The following is a 19,078-nucleotide window of genomic DNA, read 5'->3' on the forward strand; positions in this document are numbered from 1 at the left end:
TGATCAATAATTCCAGTTCATAAAATTAATTTACTATGCCCTTAACATTAGGGTACGTCATCATCATCAGCCATTTTCAATCCACTGCAGGATGAAGGCCTCTCCAGCAACTTTCCTGTTCCTTCTGTTTTGAGCACTGGCCATCCATTTACTATCCACAAACTCATGAATTTCATCTATCCATCTCCACCTTTGTCTTCCAGGTTTTCTTCTAGCTCCTCTTGGGTACCATTCTGTTATTTTCTTAGTCCATCTGTCATCATGTCTTCGAGCTATAAGGCACCTCCATAGGCAGGTGGGCAGGAGCAGCAGTGCGTAGCACACGCTTCTTGATTAGACCGGGGTTCAAGCCCGTGACCACCAAATACGGAGGATGCGGAAAGATTAGAGAATGACCACTGCACATCCCCTGAGCAATATGGCCTTAGTTGCTAATGCTCCTAAAAACCAAACAACAACGACAACAACTTTGAGCTAAGTGTCCTGCCCAAGACCATTTTAGTTCTTTAGTTTTAATAAGAATGTCCTTTACTTGAGTTTGCTGCCTAATCCATGTGTTTCTCTTCTTACCTAACATTCTGATTCCCAATATAATTCGTTCCATTCTTCGCTGTGTAGATCTCAGCTTCTCTTCCATTCTTTTGGTGAGTGCCCAAGTTTCACTTCCATAAGTCATGGTGAGGAGTACACATTGGTTCATTATTTTGTTTCAGACAAACTGGGATATTGCTCTTCAGTATGTGACAATGTTTCCTTAATGCTATCCATCCAAAATTTATTCTTCTCTTGATTTCTAGCCATTTATTATTATTACAGCTAATAACTTGTCCCAGATAAGTATATAACTCCACCTTTTCAATTACTGCTCCTTCAATCATTATATCCCTTTCTGTGGCATACTTGTTCATCAGTACTTTTGCTTTAGCCATATTCATCTTTAGTCCAAAATCCTTACTAACTCTGCATAACTGATTAAAATTTTCCTCTAATTCTTTGGGATCGTGGCTTATGACCACAATGTCATCTGCAAATCGTAAATGGTTTAGGTGCTCTCCATTCACATTGATACCTTTCTGCAACCAGTCTAATCTTCTGAAAGCTTCCTCAAGGGCAGCAGTAAACAGCTTCGGAGATATTGTGTCTCCTTGTCAATCTCCTTTCTCGATTTTAAATTTCCTACTATCTTTGTGTAGTATAATAAACGAGGTAGCATTCTCATATATTTTCTTCAAAATCATAATATGTGGCATATCTATGCCTTGTCTTTCCAGTGCCCGAAACATTGCCTTATGCTGTATAGAGTCAAATGCCTTTTCATAATCCACAAATGCCAGGCATAATGGTGTTTTATGTTCATTTGCTTTCTTCATTAGCTGTGATATTACGTGAAGGTGATCCATAGTTGAGAATCCTGTCCTAAAGCCAGCTTGCTCTTTCGGTTGATTCTCATCAAGTATTCTTTCTAATCTGTTAGTAATGACCCTTGTGAACAACTTGTAGATTTGGGATAACAAGCTAATTGGTCTATAATTTCCAATTTCTGATTTATCTCCTTTCTTATGCAGCAAAACTATGATTGCATTATTCCACTGCTTAGGCGTCAAACCTTTTCTAATGCACTTTGTGAAGAGCCTTGCCAGTTTTTTGTGTTATGTCTCTTCCTCCCAATTTCAACAACTCAACACTAACTTCATCTTCCCATGGGGCTTTCTGATTCTTCAATGCATATTCTACCTCATCAGGAAGGATATTGGGTATGTCATATGTGTTGCTAATTTGCAATCCATCTTCCCCACTGCAATCCATCATTCCCTTGCTCCTTGTATAATTCTCTATAGTAGTCTTCTGCTATTTGAATTATGCCTTCTCTGCTGTTTATAAGTACACCATCGCTATTCTTCAGTTTCAGTATCATTTGTCTTTCTGTATTACTGCTCATGGCTGCTGATTTTAATCCTTTGTTTTCCCTTAATGCTTGTTCTACTTTTCTTTTGATAAATCTTCTTATGTCCTCTCTGAGTCTCTTTCTAACGGCTTTGCATAACTCAGTATACTCAATTTTCTCCTTTTTAGTGTTTATCTTGCTCTTTATTTTTCGCCTTCGGTTCATCATAACAAGTGTTTCTTGACTAATTTCTTCTTCTTTGGATTTCTTTTTCCCTTTAGGGTTCTTGGGCTTTATCACTTTCAGAAAGTTGTAATATTCCTCGTTGATATCTTGGTCCTGAGCAGTCTGCAGAAGTTCAAACTTGTTCTTAAGTTCCAGTACATACTGCTTTTTCTCCTCTTCTGTTTTCTCAAAGACCTTTGTATTATTTACTCAAGTCAGTTTTTTCCTTTCCTTTCCTACATCTATATCAGGTGTACATCTTACCATTCTGTGATCACTTCCAACATTTACCTTATTCAGGATGGTAACATCATTCACAATATATCTTCTTTTAGTGAGGATGAAGTCGATTTCATTAGTTGTTAATCCATTTGGACTCTTCCATGTCCACTTTCTGTTCACCCTTTTTTTGAAAAAAGTGTTCATTTCTGACAATCCTTGAGATTCTGCAAATTCTACAAGTCTTTTGCCTCTTTCATTTCTTTCACCAATTCCAAAATTTCCTATAGTTCTCCTTTCTGTGCTGTTTTGTCTTTTTCCAAGCTTAGTATTGAAGTCTCCCATAATAATAGTGTAGTGGGTTTTCGGCTCATCGGGAAGACTCAATTTCGGTGTACATTTCTTTAACCTCTTCATCATCATGGCTCGATTTTGGTGTATAAATCATTATAACCTTTAGCTTGTACATCTTAGAAATATTGAGTATTAGTCTTGATACCCTAGGTGATGTACTTTTGTTAGGATACGTACTGCCCTGCAACTGTTTTTACTCTTAATAACACTAGTAACCCCCAGCAGGTCTTGAAATCCCCAACACCTTACTTTCCAGGCTGCAGCTACTGTTAATCTATTTATTTATGTATCTCCACAGGTTAGCAGTTTTTCTACCGACCTAACACTGCCATGATAGCATATGCAAATATTCTTGTACACCTTATTTTTAAGAATATGTCATCCCTGTAGAAGCAGTCTATCCTGTTAACAAACACAGACCACAGTGAGAAAAATTCTACCCTATTAGCATTGCACAGTCCCTCCAAGCCAGATTGATTGACAAAACTATCTGTCGTGAACTCCCTTCTGTTGTATCTGGGACGGATTGTAGACACTTTCAGTTTCATACCTGACTCACAACTTTTTCTGAATGTTGGTCTGTACTTAATTAAATCCTCAGATCTCCTATTCTTAATATCATTAGTGTCAACATGTACAACAGTATTAACTTTTGTTCCCTTAAAAGATGACCGCTGCTCTACAATGTCTACTTTGGCTCCTGGCAGATATATTCTATACCTATTCCACCTGCCCTTTTTGCACAATATATTTCCCACTTCTCTGACAATTGAGTCACTAACTATAGACGCTTTCTGTTGGGCCAAGAATCTCTGCCATGTAGGATGTTTTTGTGTTATCTGATTCTGGAGCTTGGGCTCAAGCATTGGGGTGGGCGGCGGCTAAGTGCTTGATAGGTCCCTCTCTTTTAATCTTTCAAGGACATCAGCCCTCTTCTTCAAGCTCTCATATTATCCCATCACAATGTCCAACTTGTGCTTAACCCTTTAATGAACACACACACCCAGGCATCCCCATAGCTATATCATGTCCTGCTAGAGGTAGCTTTGCAAAAGAGCACAAGAACACACATAACATAATCCTGATTCATAGGAGAACTGCCTTTTGGAAGTATCACCTATATCATTACTTGGGTTAATTTTAATGTTCTTATCTAAACAACACCATGGAAAAATTCAAACATTCTTATTGCTGCAACACAATGGCAGCAGAAGTTGACTGTGGTGTCTTAAGCACAAAGAAAATCAATTGAATCAAGGAATCACAAATAATAACTATGCTACTAAATTTTAATTGAAAGTTAAGCTGCATGTCCAATTAGCCTTGTCAGCAGTCTCCCATTCAGTGTTGTTCTTGGGAATTTGATCAGTTTTAAAAAAAGTTTTATGTTTTTAGTTGTTACATTCTAAAATTAATCAGTAAAGGTTATATTATTTTTTGGGTGAGGAAGCAGTGATTCAATAAGATAATCCTCTCACTTAATTTTTTTTTTATGTCATGCTTGTTGACAAGAACAATCGTGGTGATGAAATAAACAATTTTGTATATAGCATTGTATGGCATTGCATTTCATTTTCCTCTTAATTCTGTTTGTTGTATTTCTTTGCATATTTTTATTTTGTCTTGTATATATTTTAATTCTGCCTTTTATACACAATCAATAAATGGAATAAAAGTAATAATAATGATCATCACATTGCATACTCCAAATTGTTTTAAAATTAAATTTAAAATTAAAAGATTTAATTTTAAAATTAACTAAATTTACATAAGTAATTTAAATTTTTGGCTTGTTTTGTTACATATAAATAAATTCCGAGTGTAGTTTTATTTTTTTAATTATATATAAGATATAATATATATATATTAACTTAGTTAATTGCATTATATTTGAACTTTGTTAATTGGGGATCTATTATTTATAGAATTTAAAAGGTTGGAAGCAGAAATTTCAAGATGAGAAGAACAGAACAGAAAAAGAAATGGATGAAATGAGAGAAATTCATGAGGTGAGCCCATTTATTAAATCAATAATGTGCAATAATTATAAAATGAAATATACAAACCTAATTCTTTATATTGGTTCTGTATAATCCAATAATTAATTAATTATATCCTGATTTTGGTTATTTTCTGGAAAAATTTCTAGTTCTTCAAAATCGACTGTGTGTTGACTGGGATGAAAACACAGCTTTGAGTTAAAGGCTTCTGACTAGGTTTATTAATTTTGAATTTTAATACTTACTATTTCCAAAACCTTATACTACAGCAGTTTATTTACTGCCTTCTTTTTAGGCTGTTCCAGTGGTCCACAAAAATTGTACAAGTAGCACATTTCATAAAGCTGTGAGAACCACCCCCTTCGAGTGATACAAATCACCAATACAAAAGTTCTACAAATATTAAGTTATTACTTACAAAATCTGACACAAAATTTAAAAATAAGCTAAGTCAATATGTGACTAGGACCATTAAACTATTTATTGAACAAAATTTAACATGTTAATTAAATTTAAAAAAAAGAAAAAGGGAAGCAAAATTTTCCAAAAAAACATGTTTCCAAGAGGCTTAAATAGACTAAATACTGTTGACATCTTATATCATATGACACATGCAAGAAAACAATAAATGGAAAATATGAATGGTACAAAATAATTAGTACCAGTATTAGTATGGGCAGATGATTCAAGAACCCTAGTGTATACAGCATCAGCCAGGGGGAGGGAACACTTCCCATTTCAACTATCTATCCCATCCAACAGATTTAGTTCTTCCTTGAATTTATTCAAACTATCCACTTCCACAACATCTCATATCACACAGAGGTTTGATCCAGCAATCAATTACCCGTTCGCTAAAGGAAAACTTCTTCAGATCTATTCTGCAATCATCCTTCCTCAGTTTGAATTTATCCTCTCATGTGCATTGTCTGAACAAGAGGAAGAATCCCATCAGCATTGGGCTTGCTCAATCCATTCAAAGCCTTAAATACCTCAATGCAATATACTTATTCAGCTTGTCAACAACCTGAGCAGGATCATCAACAGATGAACCATCAATATCAAGTGGACCAATATGGTTCATCTCCTTCCTTCTAGTGTTTACATAAAAAAAAGAATTCTTTGCTATTTTTCTTCACTTGTGAACCAAGTATGTATACAGCTTTTATAGCTGTATACATAATTAACTTAGCATCAGTCACACTGTCTCTAGACAGTGTGACTGATGCTAAGCAAAATCCCAGCTCTAGTGCAATATTCCCTGGTTCAGTCAGTGTTCCAAAACATTCAAGTATTCATTTATTGACAGCAATTGAATGGATACATGTTAGCATTGAGGCACAAGAATTGTAGTTCATTTTGATGCAGGTTTTCATTCGGGTAGGGAGCATGTTAAGTGTATCCCATCCCCCATAGAAACAGTCTCTACTGTTAACAAGTGCAAACCATGCTGAAAAAAATTCCATCCCATGAGCCCTGCACAATCTCTCTCTCTCTCTCTCTCTCTCTCTCTCTCTCTCTCTCTCTCTCTCTCTCTCTCTCTCTCTCTCTCTCTCAGGTCAAATTGATTTACAAAGTTCTCATCATGTACTGCCTCCTACTGTGTCTGGGGAGGATTGCAAACACTTTTAATTTTAACCCTAACCTACGACTTTTTCTCACTGTTGCTCTGTACTTGTTAATTAAATTCTCAGATCTGTTACTCTTAATATCATTTGTGCCAAAGTGCGCAACATGACCTTTTGTTCCCTTAAAGTATGATAGCTGCTCTATACATCATCCACTTTAAGGGAACAAAGGGTCATGTTTGTTCCCTTAAAGTATGATAGCTGCTCTATACATCATCTACTTTAACCCCTGATAGACATACCCTGGTCTTATTCCGTCTGCACTTCTTGCACAATATATTTCTCACTTCCCTGACAATCAAGTCACCAACTGTATAGCTACTTCCGGTGGGACGAAGGATCTCTGCTGTATAGGTTGTCTGATGCTGGAGCATGTGGTGCTTGATGGGGTGCTCTTTTAATCTTTCTGGAGTATGAATTGTATCATTCTGGGGAATGCCAGAAGTTTATCAAACTCTAACAGAGAGCTAAGTGATTTTATAATAACTGAGAAAAAAGTGGAGGCGAAATTGTTGAAGTTAAACATAAGGAAGACACCTGGGGTGGATGGGATCTATCTAGTTTTATTAAAGGAGGTAGCAAAGAAATAAGCAAACACTTAGCTATTATTATGAGAGCTTTATTGGACTTGGGAGGTCCCCATGGACTGGAGTTGTGAAAATGTATCCCCAATTCCCAAAGAGGGTTGAAAAGGTGGAGTCCTCCAGGGTTCGGTGCTGAACCCATTGTTGTTTTGTGTATTCATCAATGATATTCATGAAGGTATATCAGGCTTAATGTCCAAGTTTGCAGATGATACAAAGGTGGGCAGGATTATTAACAACAGTAAAGACAGTATGCTACTGCAACTGGATCTAGCTGCAAGTTGGACAAATGGGAAAGTGGCAACTGAAGTTTAACATCGACAAATGCAAAGTACTGCATATGGGTAGCAGTAACCCAAGAGAAATGAACCAATTGTGTGGTACTACACTCAGGGAGGTGGACAAAGAAAAAGATCTGGGGTAATTGTGCTGTCAGATATGAAGTTCTCTGATTATCACTGGCAAAACTCGATGACCTGCTCTGGCAGGTCCTGGAGTTTTGCCAGTGATATATAGGAATTTTGCTAGCAGGGACAAGGAGATGATTATCCTGTTGTACACAGCAATGGTCAGGCCACACCTTGAGTACTGTGTACAGGTCTGGAGGCCTCATTTTAGGAAGGGTGTACAGTTGCTAGAATGAGTACAACAAAGGGCAACAAGATTGGTGAGGAGAACAAATGGGTGCTCCTACCTTAAGTTCTGCAAATTCCAGCTCCTGGAGACTAGGCACATACAAGGTGATCTGATTGAGGAGTATAAGGCCTTGAATGGGTTAAGCAAGATCAATGCTGATGGGATTCCTCCTCCTGCTAATTTTAAGAACCTGAGAGAACATAGATTCAAATTGAGGAAAGACATTTGTAAAATAGATTTGCAGAAATTTGCCTCTAGCCAGCAGATAGTTGATTGATGAAACAGACTTTCATCTCTTGTTGTGGAAGGTGATAGCTTAAATAAATTTAAGGCTGACTGGACAGGCATTTGGAGTGAATGGATGGGTGAAATGAGAGGGGTTTTTTTTTGACTGATGCTGCATAATCTTGTTTTCTTTCATCGTATGCCTCAACTAATGCTAATGCTAATATTCTTTAAGCCCTACTGCTACAAAACCAGCTGAATTTGAACATTCTTTTTGATAAAACATAATGATGTCAGAAGTCGACTGTGATTTATTATGCAGTTGCAAAGGCCAAGTAACAAACTAATTGACCAACTTAATCAGAGAATCGCAAATAATAACTACACTACTAATTTTAAATCAAAGTTAGAAAATAGCAATAACTTTTTAAGCAATAAAGAAATTACCTTTAAAAAAAAATTAAACCCACAGCTTGACAGCAAATTATAGGGTGGATTGTAACCACCATATAATTTGTCAACCTCCTTCACTCAAGGGGATACAAGCAACTTATGGTGGTCACCTTTTTTTTTTTTTTTTTATAGTTTTGCCTCAGGTAATCAGTTTTTTATTAAAAATGAAATGGTTTTATTTCATGAACTTGTGAAGTTCTATTGTTTTCTGGGTATTGCATTCATTTTCTCATTTTAGAAGGTCATGTCACACAGATTCATTTATCATTTGCAAAGTTTGAGAACCACTGATATATATACTATAATCACTTACTTGGCAGTTCATAAATATGAACTTTCCTGGCAGCATGGATGTTCTAAAGAGTAAAGTGAAAAATTTAAAACTGACAGGTGTTAATATTAATCATATAATTTTTTTTAATTATTGAGGAAATTAAGTAAAAATAACCATTTTGTGTTCAAACAGTATTTGTTTGTTATTACACCATAAATTTTATCTTCTCTCTTTGTAGAAAGAGATTGAAGTCCTTCAATCAAAGATATTAAAACAAAGATTTCTTCCTTCAAACGAACAGGTATGAAACCACAGTAAGTTTGCATTTACACTAAATGTAAAAATATATATATTTCAGTCAGATGTATTTAAAGTACGTTAAATGTGTGTGTGTGTGTGTGTGTGTGTGTGTGTGTGTGTGTGTGTGTGTGTGTGTGTGTGTGTGTGTGTGTAATGAATTCAGGAAATTGCTGTTTAGTCAATTATGTTATGTATTACATTATTTGTTATTTATTACTTAAACGTATTGTATGTACACAAACATGCCTGCTTATATTTAGGTTTACGAGGTTTGTCATCTAAGCCTCTCCTTTTTTTTTTTTTTTTTTCCTTTCATATTTGCATTGAAATTTTTGAATTTAATGTTAAATTTGGGCTTAGTTTTTCCAATTTTGATTTCATGATCTGTAAATTAAATTTTGCTTAATTGGTTGCTTTTATTTTTCCAGTCAAAAAATTACTCCATAGTTTAGTCCAGCATTTCCCAAACTTTTTTATTCATGGAACACTTCATCTCACAACATATTCATGGAAGATTTTTCATCTCACAACATATTCATGGGACACTTAGGAAACACAAGTTTAGCGGGAGCCAAAGAACTGTTTGCTAATATTTTATTACATATGATGCACTGTGCATCGGGATCATCTTTATTTCCAACATGTGTAAAGGAGAAATTCAAATAACTATCATCATACTTTTGTTTTGGTCTTTTATTATTTGGTTCCTGTTTTTTCACTTCAAATTTTTGGGGAGTAAAAGGCTGCAATTGTTCATCCTTACTTTGAAGTGTGACAATATTGTGTTCGTTTTCATGGACCACAGTTGCACTACTAGAAGTACTTTGCTTCCCATTTTAAAGTTCCTGTTTTCAACCACATATCCATGGTCACATATTTTAATAATATTTTGAAACAGTAATAATTATCAAAAAAAAAAAATTATACAAGGAAGTGAGTTTAGTTATGATATCAGTTTGCTTCCTCCTCTCCTTCAACCCGTGTACTCCAGGCTAAATCACATACGAATAGCATACTAGATCACCACATTGCTACTTTTTTTTGTAGGGGTCATTACCTCTACTCATACTTCTCTATGCAAAGCCTGCCAAAATAAATTGTTCTGCGGTCTATTTGATTATTAGTCTATGCCAGTATATATATTAATTAATTCATTCGGTTATATTAATACCCAAAAAAAATTATATTAAATATTATAGTGATACAAAAGTGGTGTTAGCTACAAATATGCAAAATTTATTTATTATTATTTTTTTTAATTACTAATTATGTTTTTTTGCGGAACACTTGTTCACATCTCAAGGAACACTAGTGTTCCGCAGAACACAGTTTGAGAAACACTGGTTGAGTCTATAAACATTATCACTCTACTTGTAAAATGAACATAAATCAATTTTTGCTGATAGTGTATTGCAATGAATGCTGCATTCAAATGATATTTGACATAGACAGAAATGTTATAACACTATTGTAAAAATGTAAATATTGCCCATCATTGAGCATAATTTCTTTTAAATCAGCATTTTGTCTAGCTTCTGACAATCACACTAATGAATAATGTCAACAGGTATTATATTTGCTATCAATACATTTTAAAATACTCCATCAATACTTTTAAAATTAAGTACATTACAGTGAGAACATTCTTCATTAATTTCCCTAAATTGAAATAAGTACCTCTTTGATTGTTTAAATGTATTCTGTAAGGGGGAAAAATAGATATCCATTAATGAGTGCTGCAAACAGATGATTCTCCTCTCTATTTTATTCTAAATTTCTGATAATCTATCTTTCTAGAATTTCTTGACAGGCCACCTCATTGTCTTGGCCTGGCTCTGCTTGGACATTTTTCTGTGAACACTGTACATACAGTAAACATATAGTTTGTATTGTGAAATGAAAAGAATATTTCAGGTAAACCTGTAACTATCCAACCATTTTTAATTAATTGAATTTGTCTGTGTTGGCAATAATAAATGCACACTATAAAAACAAAAAAGGAATATTTTTTTTATCATGTTTTCTTATAACTCCTTTAATTTAACTTAAATTGCCTTCTCTAAGTGACTATGTAAACAACATATTGTATTTCATCATTTACTGTTTAGTTGATATTATATTCTCTGCATTCTTCATGTATATCATATCATTGCATGCCAGCAATAATTAAACCAATAAATGTGATAGAACAAACACATATAACTAGCATAAAGCATTTAATGTTTTGACTGTTAAAGACAAATAGTAAATAGTATAATACTTCCTGTACTTTGCAGTTATTTGGGCATGCAATGCTTAAAATTATCCAATGAAACACTGAAGAAATTTAATTTAATTTTATAATTGAGGATAGCCATGGTCATAGGAAGTTAATACAAGAATTTTATAAAGGAACAGACTACATGTTCACAGACCATATATTTATCATGCTGTGATTGAAATATGTGATTTATAAATTTCTCTACTTGCATGCTAGCATGTTGGATCATGACTATTTTTTTTTTTTTTTTTTTGGACTTAAATACTCTTAAACTCCTCTCACTCTTAATCTAATGCATTTTAACTTTCTATAACTCTTAACTCTAATTCATTTAAAGAACATTCTGGTATTTTTGAAGAATTCTCTGGTTGTTTGCATTTCTGTTTATATGTAAATTATTTTTGCTACAAGGTGAAAAAAAAAAATTAGAGATATTTTGTATTAATTATTCATATAAAGACTGTCATTTCTGTTAAGTTTTAATTATATAACGTAACTGTTACCTTTCAGGTAACAGAAATAGAAAATGAACTTGAGAAACAGTGGCAGATCAAGGGTGAAAACATGATTACTGATGCAACTAATAAACTGCAAACTGAACTGGTAGCCATGAAAGAAGAAAAGGATAAACTAGGAAAAAAGCTACTAGAATTGCAAGAAAAGGTATATAAAACCACATCAGTGTGCTTTACATTTGAATAAATTTAGAATACTGGAAAAATAATAATTATAATAAAATATAATATTAATAAAACAATATATTTTAGTGTTTAAAACTTCAGGCATGAGAATTATAAAATATTAAAGTACATGATGTGGCAAATGCCTCATTTCTCTATGTAGTCAGAAAGCAAACTACATTTTCCTATAAATAAACAGCGCTCTTCCTAAGGAAAAATACTTTGTGCTCCAGATTCCCCTATGGAAAATTGGTTCAGACTTTAAAATAATCTGTAAAAATATGCTATTTCAATGGCAGAGTACGTTTTAAAAGAGAATTAGGAAGATGCATGATAGTGGTTAATTCACTTTTTCAGTTAGGCTGCATTTGAAAGAAAGAGGGAAGGAAACATAGGTTCTAATCCTTGATGAGCATCCTTCAGTGAAACTCTTTTTTTCAACCACAGTAGGTTCCTCTTATTCATCCCTAATAATTTCTTGTTTAGTTGCATCTGCAATGAGTTCCTCTTCATTTGTGATATCCTAAAACACTCATCTGCTTTAGTGTATTCAAAATGTGTTTCCCTCTAAGTTTAAGCAGTAATACAGATCCACAAATTTCTTCACTATTATTGGACTTTTCTTTGCAAGAACCATGCAGAGCATCATTCTTTGCATTGTTCAAGACAAATCTAGCATATTTGAAGCAGTTGGTTAACCTATCTTTCTAGAATTTCTTGATAGGCTACCTCATTGTCTTGGCCTGGCTCTTCTTTGACATTTTTCTGTGAACAGTGAATAAACATACAGTTTGTATTCTGAAATGAAAAGAATATTTCAGGTAAACCTATAACTATCCAACCATATTTAATTAATTGAATTTGTCTGTGCTGGCAGTAATAAATGCGCATCATAAAAACAAAAAAAAGGAATCTTTTTTTTGAAACTGGAACTGGACCTTGAGTGATTGGAAGAAGGTTGTCTGGTCCAATGAATTACATTTCCTGTTGCACCATGTGGACAGCTGGGTATGTGTGCATCATTTACCTGGGGAAGTGATGCTGCCTGGATGAACCGTGGAATGAAAACAAGCCGGTGGTGGTGGTGGTATCATGCTTTGGGCAATGTTATGCTGGGATGCCCTGGATCCAGTCATCCATGTGTCGGGCACTCTGACATCTGCCGCTTACTAAACATCATTGCTGACCAGGTACACCCTTTCATGGCAACAGTCTTCCCCTCTGGTGATGCCATCTTTCAGTAGGATAATGCCAAACCATGCCAAACTGCCCGGATTGTTTGAGACTGGTTCGCAGAACATGAAGAAGACTTCCGGGTATTGCCCTGGCCTCCAAATTCCCCAGACATCGATCCTATTGAGCATCTGTGGTATATGTTGGAACAGCAACTGCGATCTGTGGCATCTCAACCACGGACCTTACAGGAGTTAAAGGATCTGTTGGTTACGTGTTGGTACAAGATACCACAAGACACATTTAGAAATCTTGTAGCATCCATGCCTCGCCGGGTACAAGCTGTTTTGGCTGCATGTGGAGGATCAACATTATATTAGGTAGGTGGTCATAATGTTTTGGCTCATCGGTGTATGTTTATTGAAATAAATTGATGTGTTGGCCCATGTTGGGCCATTATGACTTCTTGTGTGTATTGGAAGACTTTATAATAACTTTTGGTGAATAACTGGTGGTATTGTGCTCCATTAAGAGGGCCTTGGCCTTGCCCTAATTTTACATTCCAATTTACCTCAGTGATTGGGTTAGAGTTAGATCTCAATACCAGCCACTGCAATGTTACAATGATATTCAATTCAAACCATGTATTCACAGACACTTGTTTTGTGACATTGAGCTATGACCATATTGGAAGGTGTAAGTGCTACTTCCATGAAATTTCCACAGTGTAGGGCACAGAGAATTGCCCAGAACATCAGGAACTGCAGGATGTTCTTTAACATAGCATTCATAATTCCATGCACTGCAACCAGTGGACCCTTTCTATGCTACAAGAAAACTATGATATCTACAACTCCAGTTGGAACTACACCAGGACTTATCACTCCATAGGACCAATTTCCTTTAATCCACACTCCAGATTCAGTATATCTTACATTTTTTGACTTATGGGCTGCAGCTCTTCTTTGAAAATTCATGGCATACAGCTGTTTGTGTTTGATTAGCTCCTGTCAGTCAGTATTTTATGCTTATTTCTTGTGCTCAGTGTCACTTTTGGATTTCCATTTCTTCAAATATCATTTGTCAACTTGGAACATTTAGTTCCTGAGCAAAAGCATGCACAGAGATTTTCCCACATGACATTCAATTATTTCCTTCTGAACAAATTCTATTAGCTATTTCCATATGGTCATCATTTGGCATACAAATTTGAAATGGATTTCAGGCTTACCACTGATGATACCTTTGTATGTGTTCCTTAGTCACATAGTTTCCTAAAGGATATCTCTTAACCCTTCACAGATTGCATATATGCCGTCATTGAAAAAGCTTAAATATTCTCAAATATGTCACATTACTCAAATTCTGCATTAAAAATATGCTGAGTTTAACCACACTGAAATAAACAGTTTAACAAAGGCACAACTTCCCTGCTGTTATGTGTTTTCTGAAGGCTGATATATATATAACTTTAGAACTAACCTTCAGCCTTGAAGGACAATTCAAGATAATGATTTTTTACACTATGTCAAAGTGACTATGAAGTCTGATATTAAGTAGCACTGTTGGTTCAGCAGGTATGCCCTGTTTTTTTATTTTCTTAAATTCTGGTCATCCTATTTTAGACTCTGTTAGCTTAGTATTTTTAGAACTATCATTCAAGGCTGAAGTATAAGCTTGATGAATTCCCGAAGCTTGATGCTGTATTCCAAAAGCCTTTTGCCTTTTTTGAAATTCGGCTATAAATACATCCTTTGACACGTGTTCGCTTCCCCTTTGATGAAGATGGTATAAATGAAAAGTCCCATCAAGCTTTTGGAATTCATCTCCCTTTATACTTCCAATTATTTGCTGTGCGTCAATTTAGGGTCAAAGCTTGTTTTTATTCCTTTGTCCTCTTGCAAGGTTTAATTATCTCTAGGCACTTCTTTAAATACTATTCTAATTACATCTTACCTGGATGCAGTTATTCCTGAAAAAATCTCAGGTAAGAGAATTTCTGACTTAAAATATAATATTTCTAAATTTAATATTCCTATAATATTTCTATTTATTACTCTGTTTTTACTTGGTTTAAATTCACACCATTGATTTTAAATTCAAAATGAGGACACAGATCCTCTACAAGAGAAAATCACGATAAGTTAGCATTTGTCCAATTTTATGAATATTAGCGGGTCTCGGCTACACAGTTGTCTGGCCAACATTTCATAGTCACATGAAAATACAAACTCTTGGCTACCACGTAAGTTATTTTTGTAATGTACAGTGTCTGTCACAGATGACTATGCTTTGACTTACATTGTTCTTTTGTGTTGCAAACTTGTATCTGTTGGGAACAGATGTTGAAACAGTAAACAATATTTATTATGACAGTTTTCTTTTAATCTGAAATGTTATCTACATAATATGCATTACAATTGAATTACTAATATGCATAATATGCATTACGAGTATAAGTATTCCAATAAAAAAAAAAAAATATATATATATATATATATAGTTTCATTTTTTGTTGGAAATCAGTGGAAAATTTGTTCTCACTAATTTCCTTCTTCTTATGCTGCTGTCCATATACTTTTCCTCTTTTTATACTCGATCATTTAGTTGTTCTCTGTGGGTCATAACTTTTACGTTCTATCTGTCTATTCCCATTTTTCATCTGAATCTGAATCTTTTTTAGTTAATACCACACTAGACAAATTTTGGAATCTCTAAAATTTTGCAGACTCTTCTGAAGCAGCAGAAAGAGGCTGCTTAAGAATGGCCAGATATTTTGCCAGACAAAAGGCTTTAAATTTGAATTTGGCCCAAAACTTTTCCAGAGACCAACAAAACATACATTGAAAATTTGGTACTGATGTACTTTCAACATCAGAAACATATTCTCATTTATATCCATTGGGTATGTTAGGGGGAGAATAGGGTTATGCAGTCAGTATTGAGCCTTAAATCTTCTTGAACAAACATGCCGAAATTTTGTTTTGATTTGGCTTTTCCTTCTTCAGTAATGGCGCTAAACCTCTGAAACATACTCTTTATGTATAAATTTCTGCAGTGGAGGAAACTGGAAAGAATATGAAATCGCAACTGGGCATAAAACCTTTTCAGGGACTAGCTGTGCAAATTCGCTTCACTCTGACTTTTCTTATTGAGTAATGTTTGAAGCATACATTGAGATATAAATAACTCAAGATATATATGGGGGGGGTTAAAAAAATTGCCTGATTTATATTTCTCCAATTTTAATTAAATTTGAAGTGGCTGAACAACTATTTCTAAAAGATCCAAATATAAAATTTCATGAATATTCATCAACTTGAAGTCAAGTTATATGCAGGTGGATGGATGGACAGACACACATGGTGAAGATGGACGTGGTACTTTTCACATTTTCAAATTCACATAAAAATAAACAGCAGCACTACATACTGATGAAACCAATTATATAGAATAATTTATTAATAAAAATCTCATGTCAATTCTGATCATTGTGTTCATGAAAATTTCAGGCTTTCTCTCATGGTGCAACAAATGATTCCTTTGCATATTATTTCTTGAAAATTGAATAATACTTCTTTATTTTTAGATTGAAGAGTCTCAAAAAAAAAATGAGCCAAATTCAAATCACCAAGAAGAACTGGATAATTTAAAGATATGGAAAATGAAGGTTTGTTGTTTTACTGGTTTTTGATAGTCTAACTTCATTTATATTTCTTATTAATATAAGACAGAGCTATGATGCTCAATACATTCTATGTTGTATTTCAATATTTGTATAATATCGGTGTTTAAATACACCATAGACACTCTTAAAGAAACTACGAAGTAGTTGTTGTGGGCATCATTTGCTCTTTCTCATATTGTGCTCTGCCTTCATAACGATGTTGTACGACTTGTTCACGACTATGGTATATCTAAACACCGATATTATATAGATACTAAACTCTTAAAGTATTATGCCATGTGCATTTAATTATTTTAAATATTATCTTATACACCTTTTGGCATCTCTCATATTGTGCGATTAACTTCACAACTGGGTCGTCATGTCTGCAATACTAGGGTACCTGCCCACCCACTGATGATAGGCCAATAGCCTTGAAACATGTCTGGGTGGTGGTACTCACTAAGAATAAGTAACAATAGTCTTCTCTATTAGTGAAGCGTTACTTATTTGAGGTAGTGCAGTATCATGGCAACTCGTCGTGAAGGCAGAGCACAATATGAGAAAGAGCAAATGATGCCCACAACAACTACTTTGTAGTTTTTTTAAGAGTGTCTATGGTGTATCTAAACACCGATATTATATAGATACTAAACTCTTAAAGTATTATGCCATGTGCATTTAATTATTTTAAATATTTTCAATATTTGTAGAAGATAGAAGAATAAGAGAAATTTACCTCAATATGATACGTAGAACACTTCCTAATTTACCCCAGGTTCTCACATCTGGTGAGTATGGGCTTGGCACACCCAGGGTCCTGAGCTGTATATTATCATTCTTCTCTTTCTTGGTGATTCCCTTCTATTTCTCTCTCTCTCTCAGAGTAACTCACGATTTTTTTTTTTTTTTTTCCGGCTGATGCAGCATAAGCCTTAGGCTTCCTTGTGCCGTGTAGCTAATAATAATAATAATAATAATAATGACATTCTCCAGCGAATAAACGAAAATAAAATTAATCCAGTAATAAAATTAAAAAACAATTAATAAATTAAAACAAGTTCAATGCAAATTGATTCAAATGCAAATTGCGTTGAACTTGTTTTAATTTGTCGATTGTTTTTTAATTAATTTTATTACCATATTAATTTTTGTTAATTTTATTTTCATTTATTTGCTGAAGAGTGTCATTAGGAAGTGTTCTACATATCATATTGAAGTAAATTTCTCATTCTTCTACAAATATTATATTTCTTATAAATTCATATATATTTCATTTCTTCCTGCTTTTAGTTTATTTTTTTAAACTTTCTCTGAGTAATTCAAAATGATTTTTCCATTTCAAAAATTTATTGTGTGTATATTGACTTAATAGCATATGCTAAACAGAAAGTTCATTAAACATAAATCTAATGTCCGAAATGGTTTTTTAAATCATTAAAGTTCAACTGCTTTCTATCATGTGTGTGTGGTGGGGGGTGCTATTGAACACACTCTTCAAAGTTCTGTCAGTTAATGGTTGGTGCCATGCACAAATGGTGTGCTCACTTGGTGGATCTTTTTCATATTTCCTAAAAAAAATTCTCACTGAACAATAAGTTTTGTGTAAAATGAGGGGGAATATGAAGTGTTTCCTAAAAGATGATAATCAAACATGGTGTGATCAAATAATGATTTCTAAAAATTAAACACTATTATATCACATTGAAGGGATAATTGCAAACTGCAACAAATTATGCTGAAGAAGTACCAACTGCCACCTACATATGAGTGAAAATTAAAAATAAAACTACCAAATAAAAATAAGAATTATAAAATGTCAGAAATAAATAAAATAAGTAGAAGCATATTTATTTATTGGGTTTAGTGGAGTGAAGTTTCCTAGCTAGTTTCCAGTAGCAGTTGTACCATACTTTAAGCAGGAAACCATGTACTGTTCTTCCCAGGTGGAATGCAGGCTTCTGTTTATTATTTCTAGAATTTTCTCAATCTTAATTTTATTTTAATTTTTACTCATATGCAGCTGGCACCTTTTCAACTTTATTGGTTGCAACTATCCCTTCAACGTGGTATAACAGTATTTAATTTTAGAAATCGTTACCACAAAATGTTCTTCCAAGCAGCTGCCCCTTCAACTAAGCCCATCATCCTTACAGCTGTTGCAGCACATTACAGTGGATAATTAAATGCAACATTATTAATTTGATCTGTTTTTCTGAAAGATTAATAGGCATGATATTCAGATATGATGAATCAAAAATTTGCATATTTATACTTGAACATATTAGGGCAGCAAAAAGGAATATTTTTTGGGCTGACCATGTTTGAGACTATTCTGTTGTGCCATGCAGATAGCCAATGGTTTTTTAATTATTTTTTAATCTGCAGTTGATGCTATAACTACCAGAAGACAACCCAGGTATTTTGTTTTAAAAGGATGTTGAAGTTTTTGATGAAGATTAACTTGAAACCCCTTGGTTTAGAATTTACTAGAGTATCATTGTTGTATTTAATG

At 34.1% G+C, this 19,078-nt stretch overlaps 1 protein-coding gene across 6 annotated transcripts in view; it reads left to right on the plus strand.

Annotated features, from left to right (window-relative positions):
* The window catches only part of LOC150087330 (FK506-binding protein 15-like), a 373,115-nt gene that overhangs the window by 256,358 nt on the left and 97,679 nt on the right, over positions 1-19,078 (plus strand). For all 6 annotated transcript variants that reach the window (XM_090371133.1, XM_090371131.1, XM_090371135.1 and 3 more), the window contains 4 exons: positions 4,609-4,692; positions 8,722-8,784; positions 11,554-11,706; positions 16,486-16,566. In XM_090371133.1, the coding sequence (XP_090227259.1) occupies positions 4,609-4,692; positions 8,722-8,784; positions 11,554-11,706; positions 16,486-16,566 (381 nt within the window). The remainder of the gene's footprint in view (positions 1-4,608; positions 4,693-8,721; positions 8,785-11,553; positions 11,707-16,485; positions 16,567-19,078) is intronic.

Source organism: Mastigoproctus giganteus, chromosome 4 (assembly GCF_048544385.1).
Source record: "Mastigoproctus giganteus isolate SK-2022 chromosome 4, ASM4854438v1, whole genome shotgun sequence".
NCBI lineage: Eukaryota > Metazoa > Arthropoda > Arachnida > Uropygi > Thelyphonidae > Mastigoproctus > Mastigoproctus giganteus.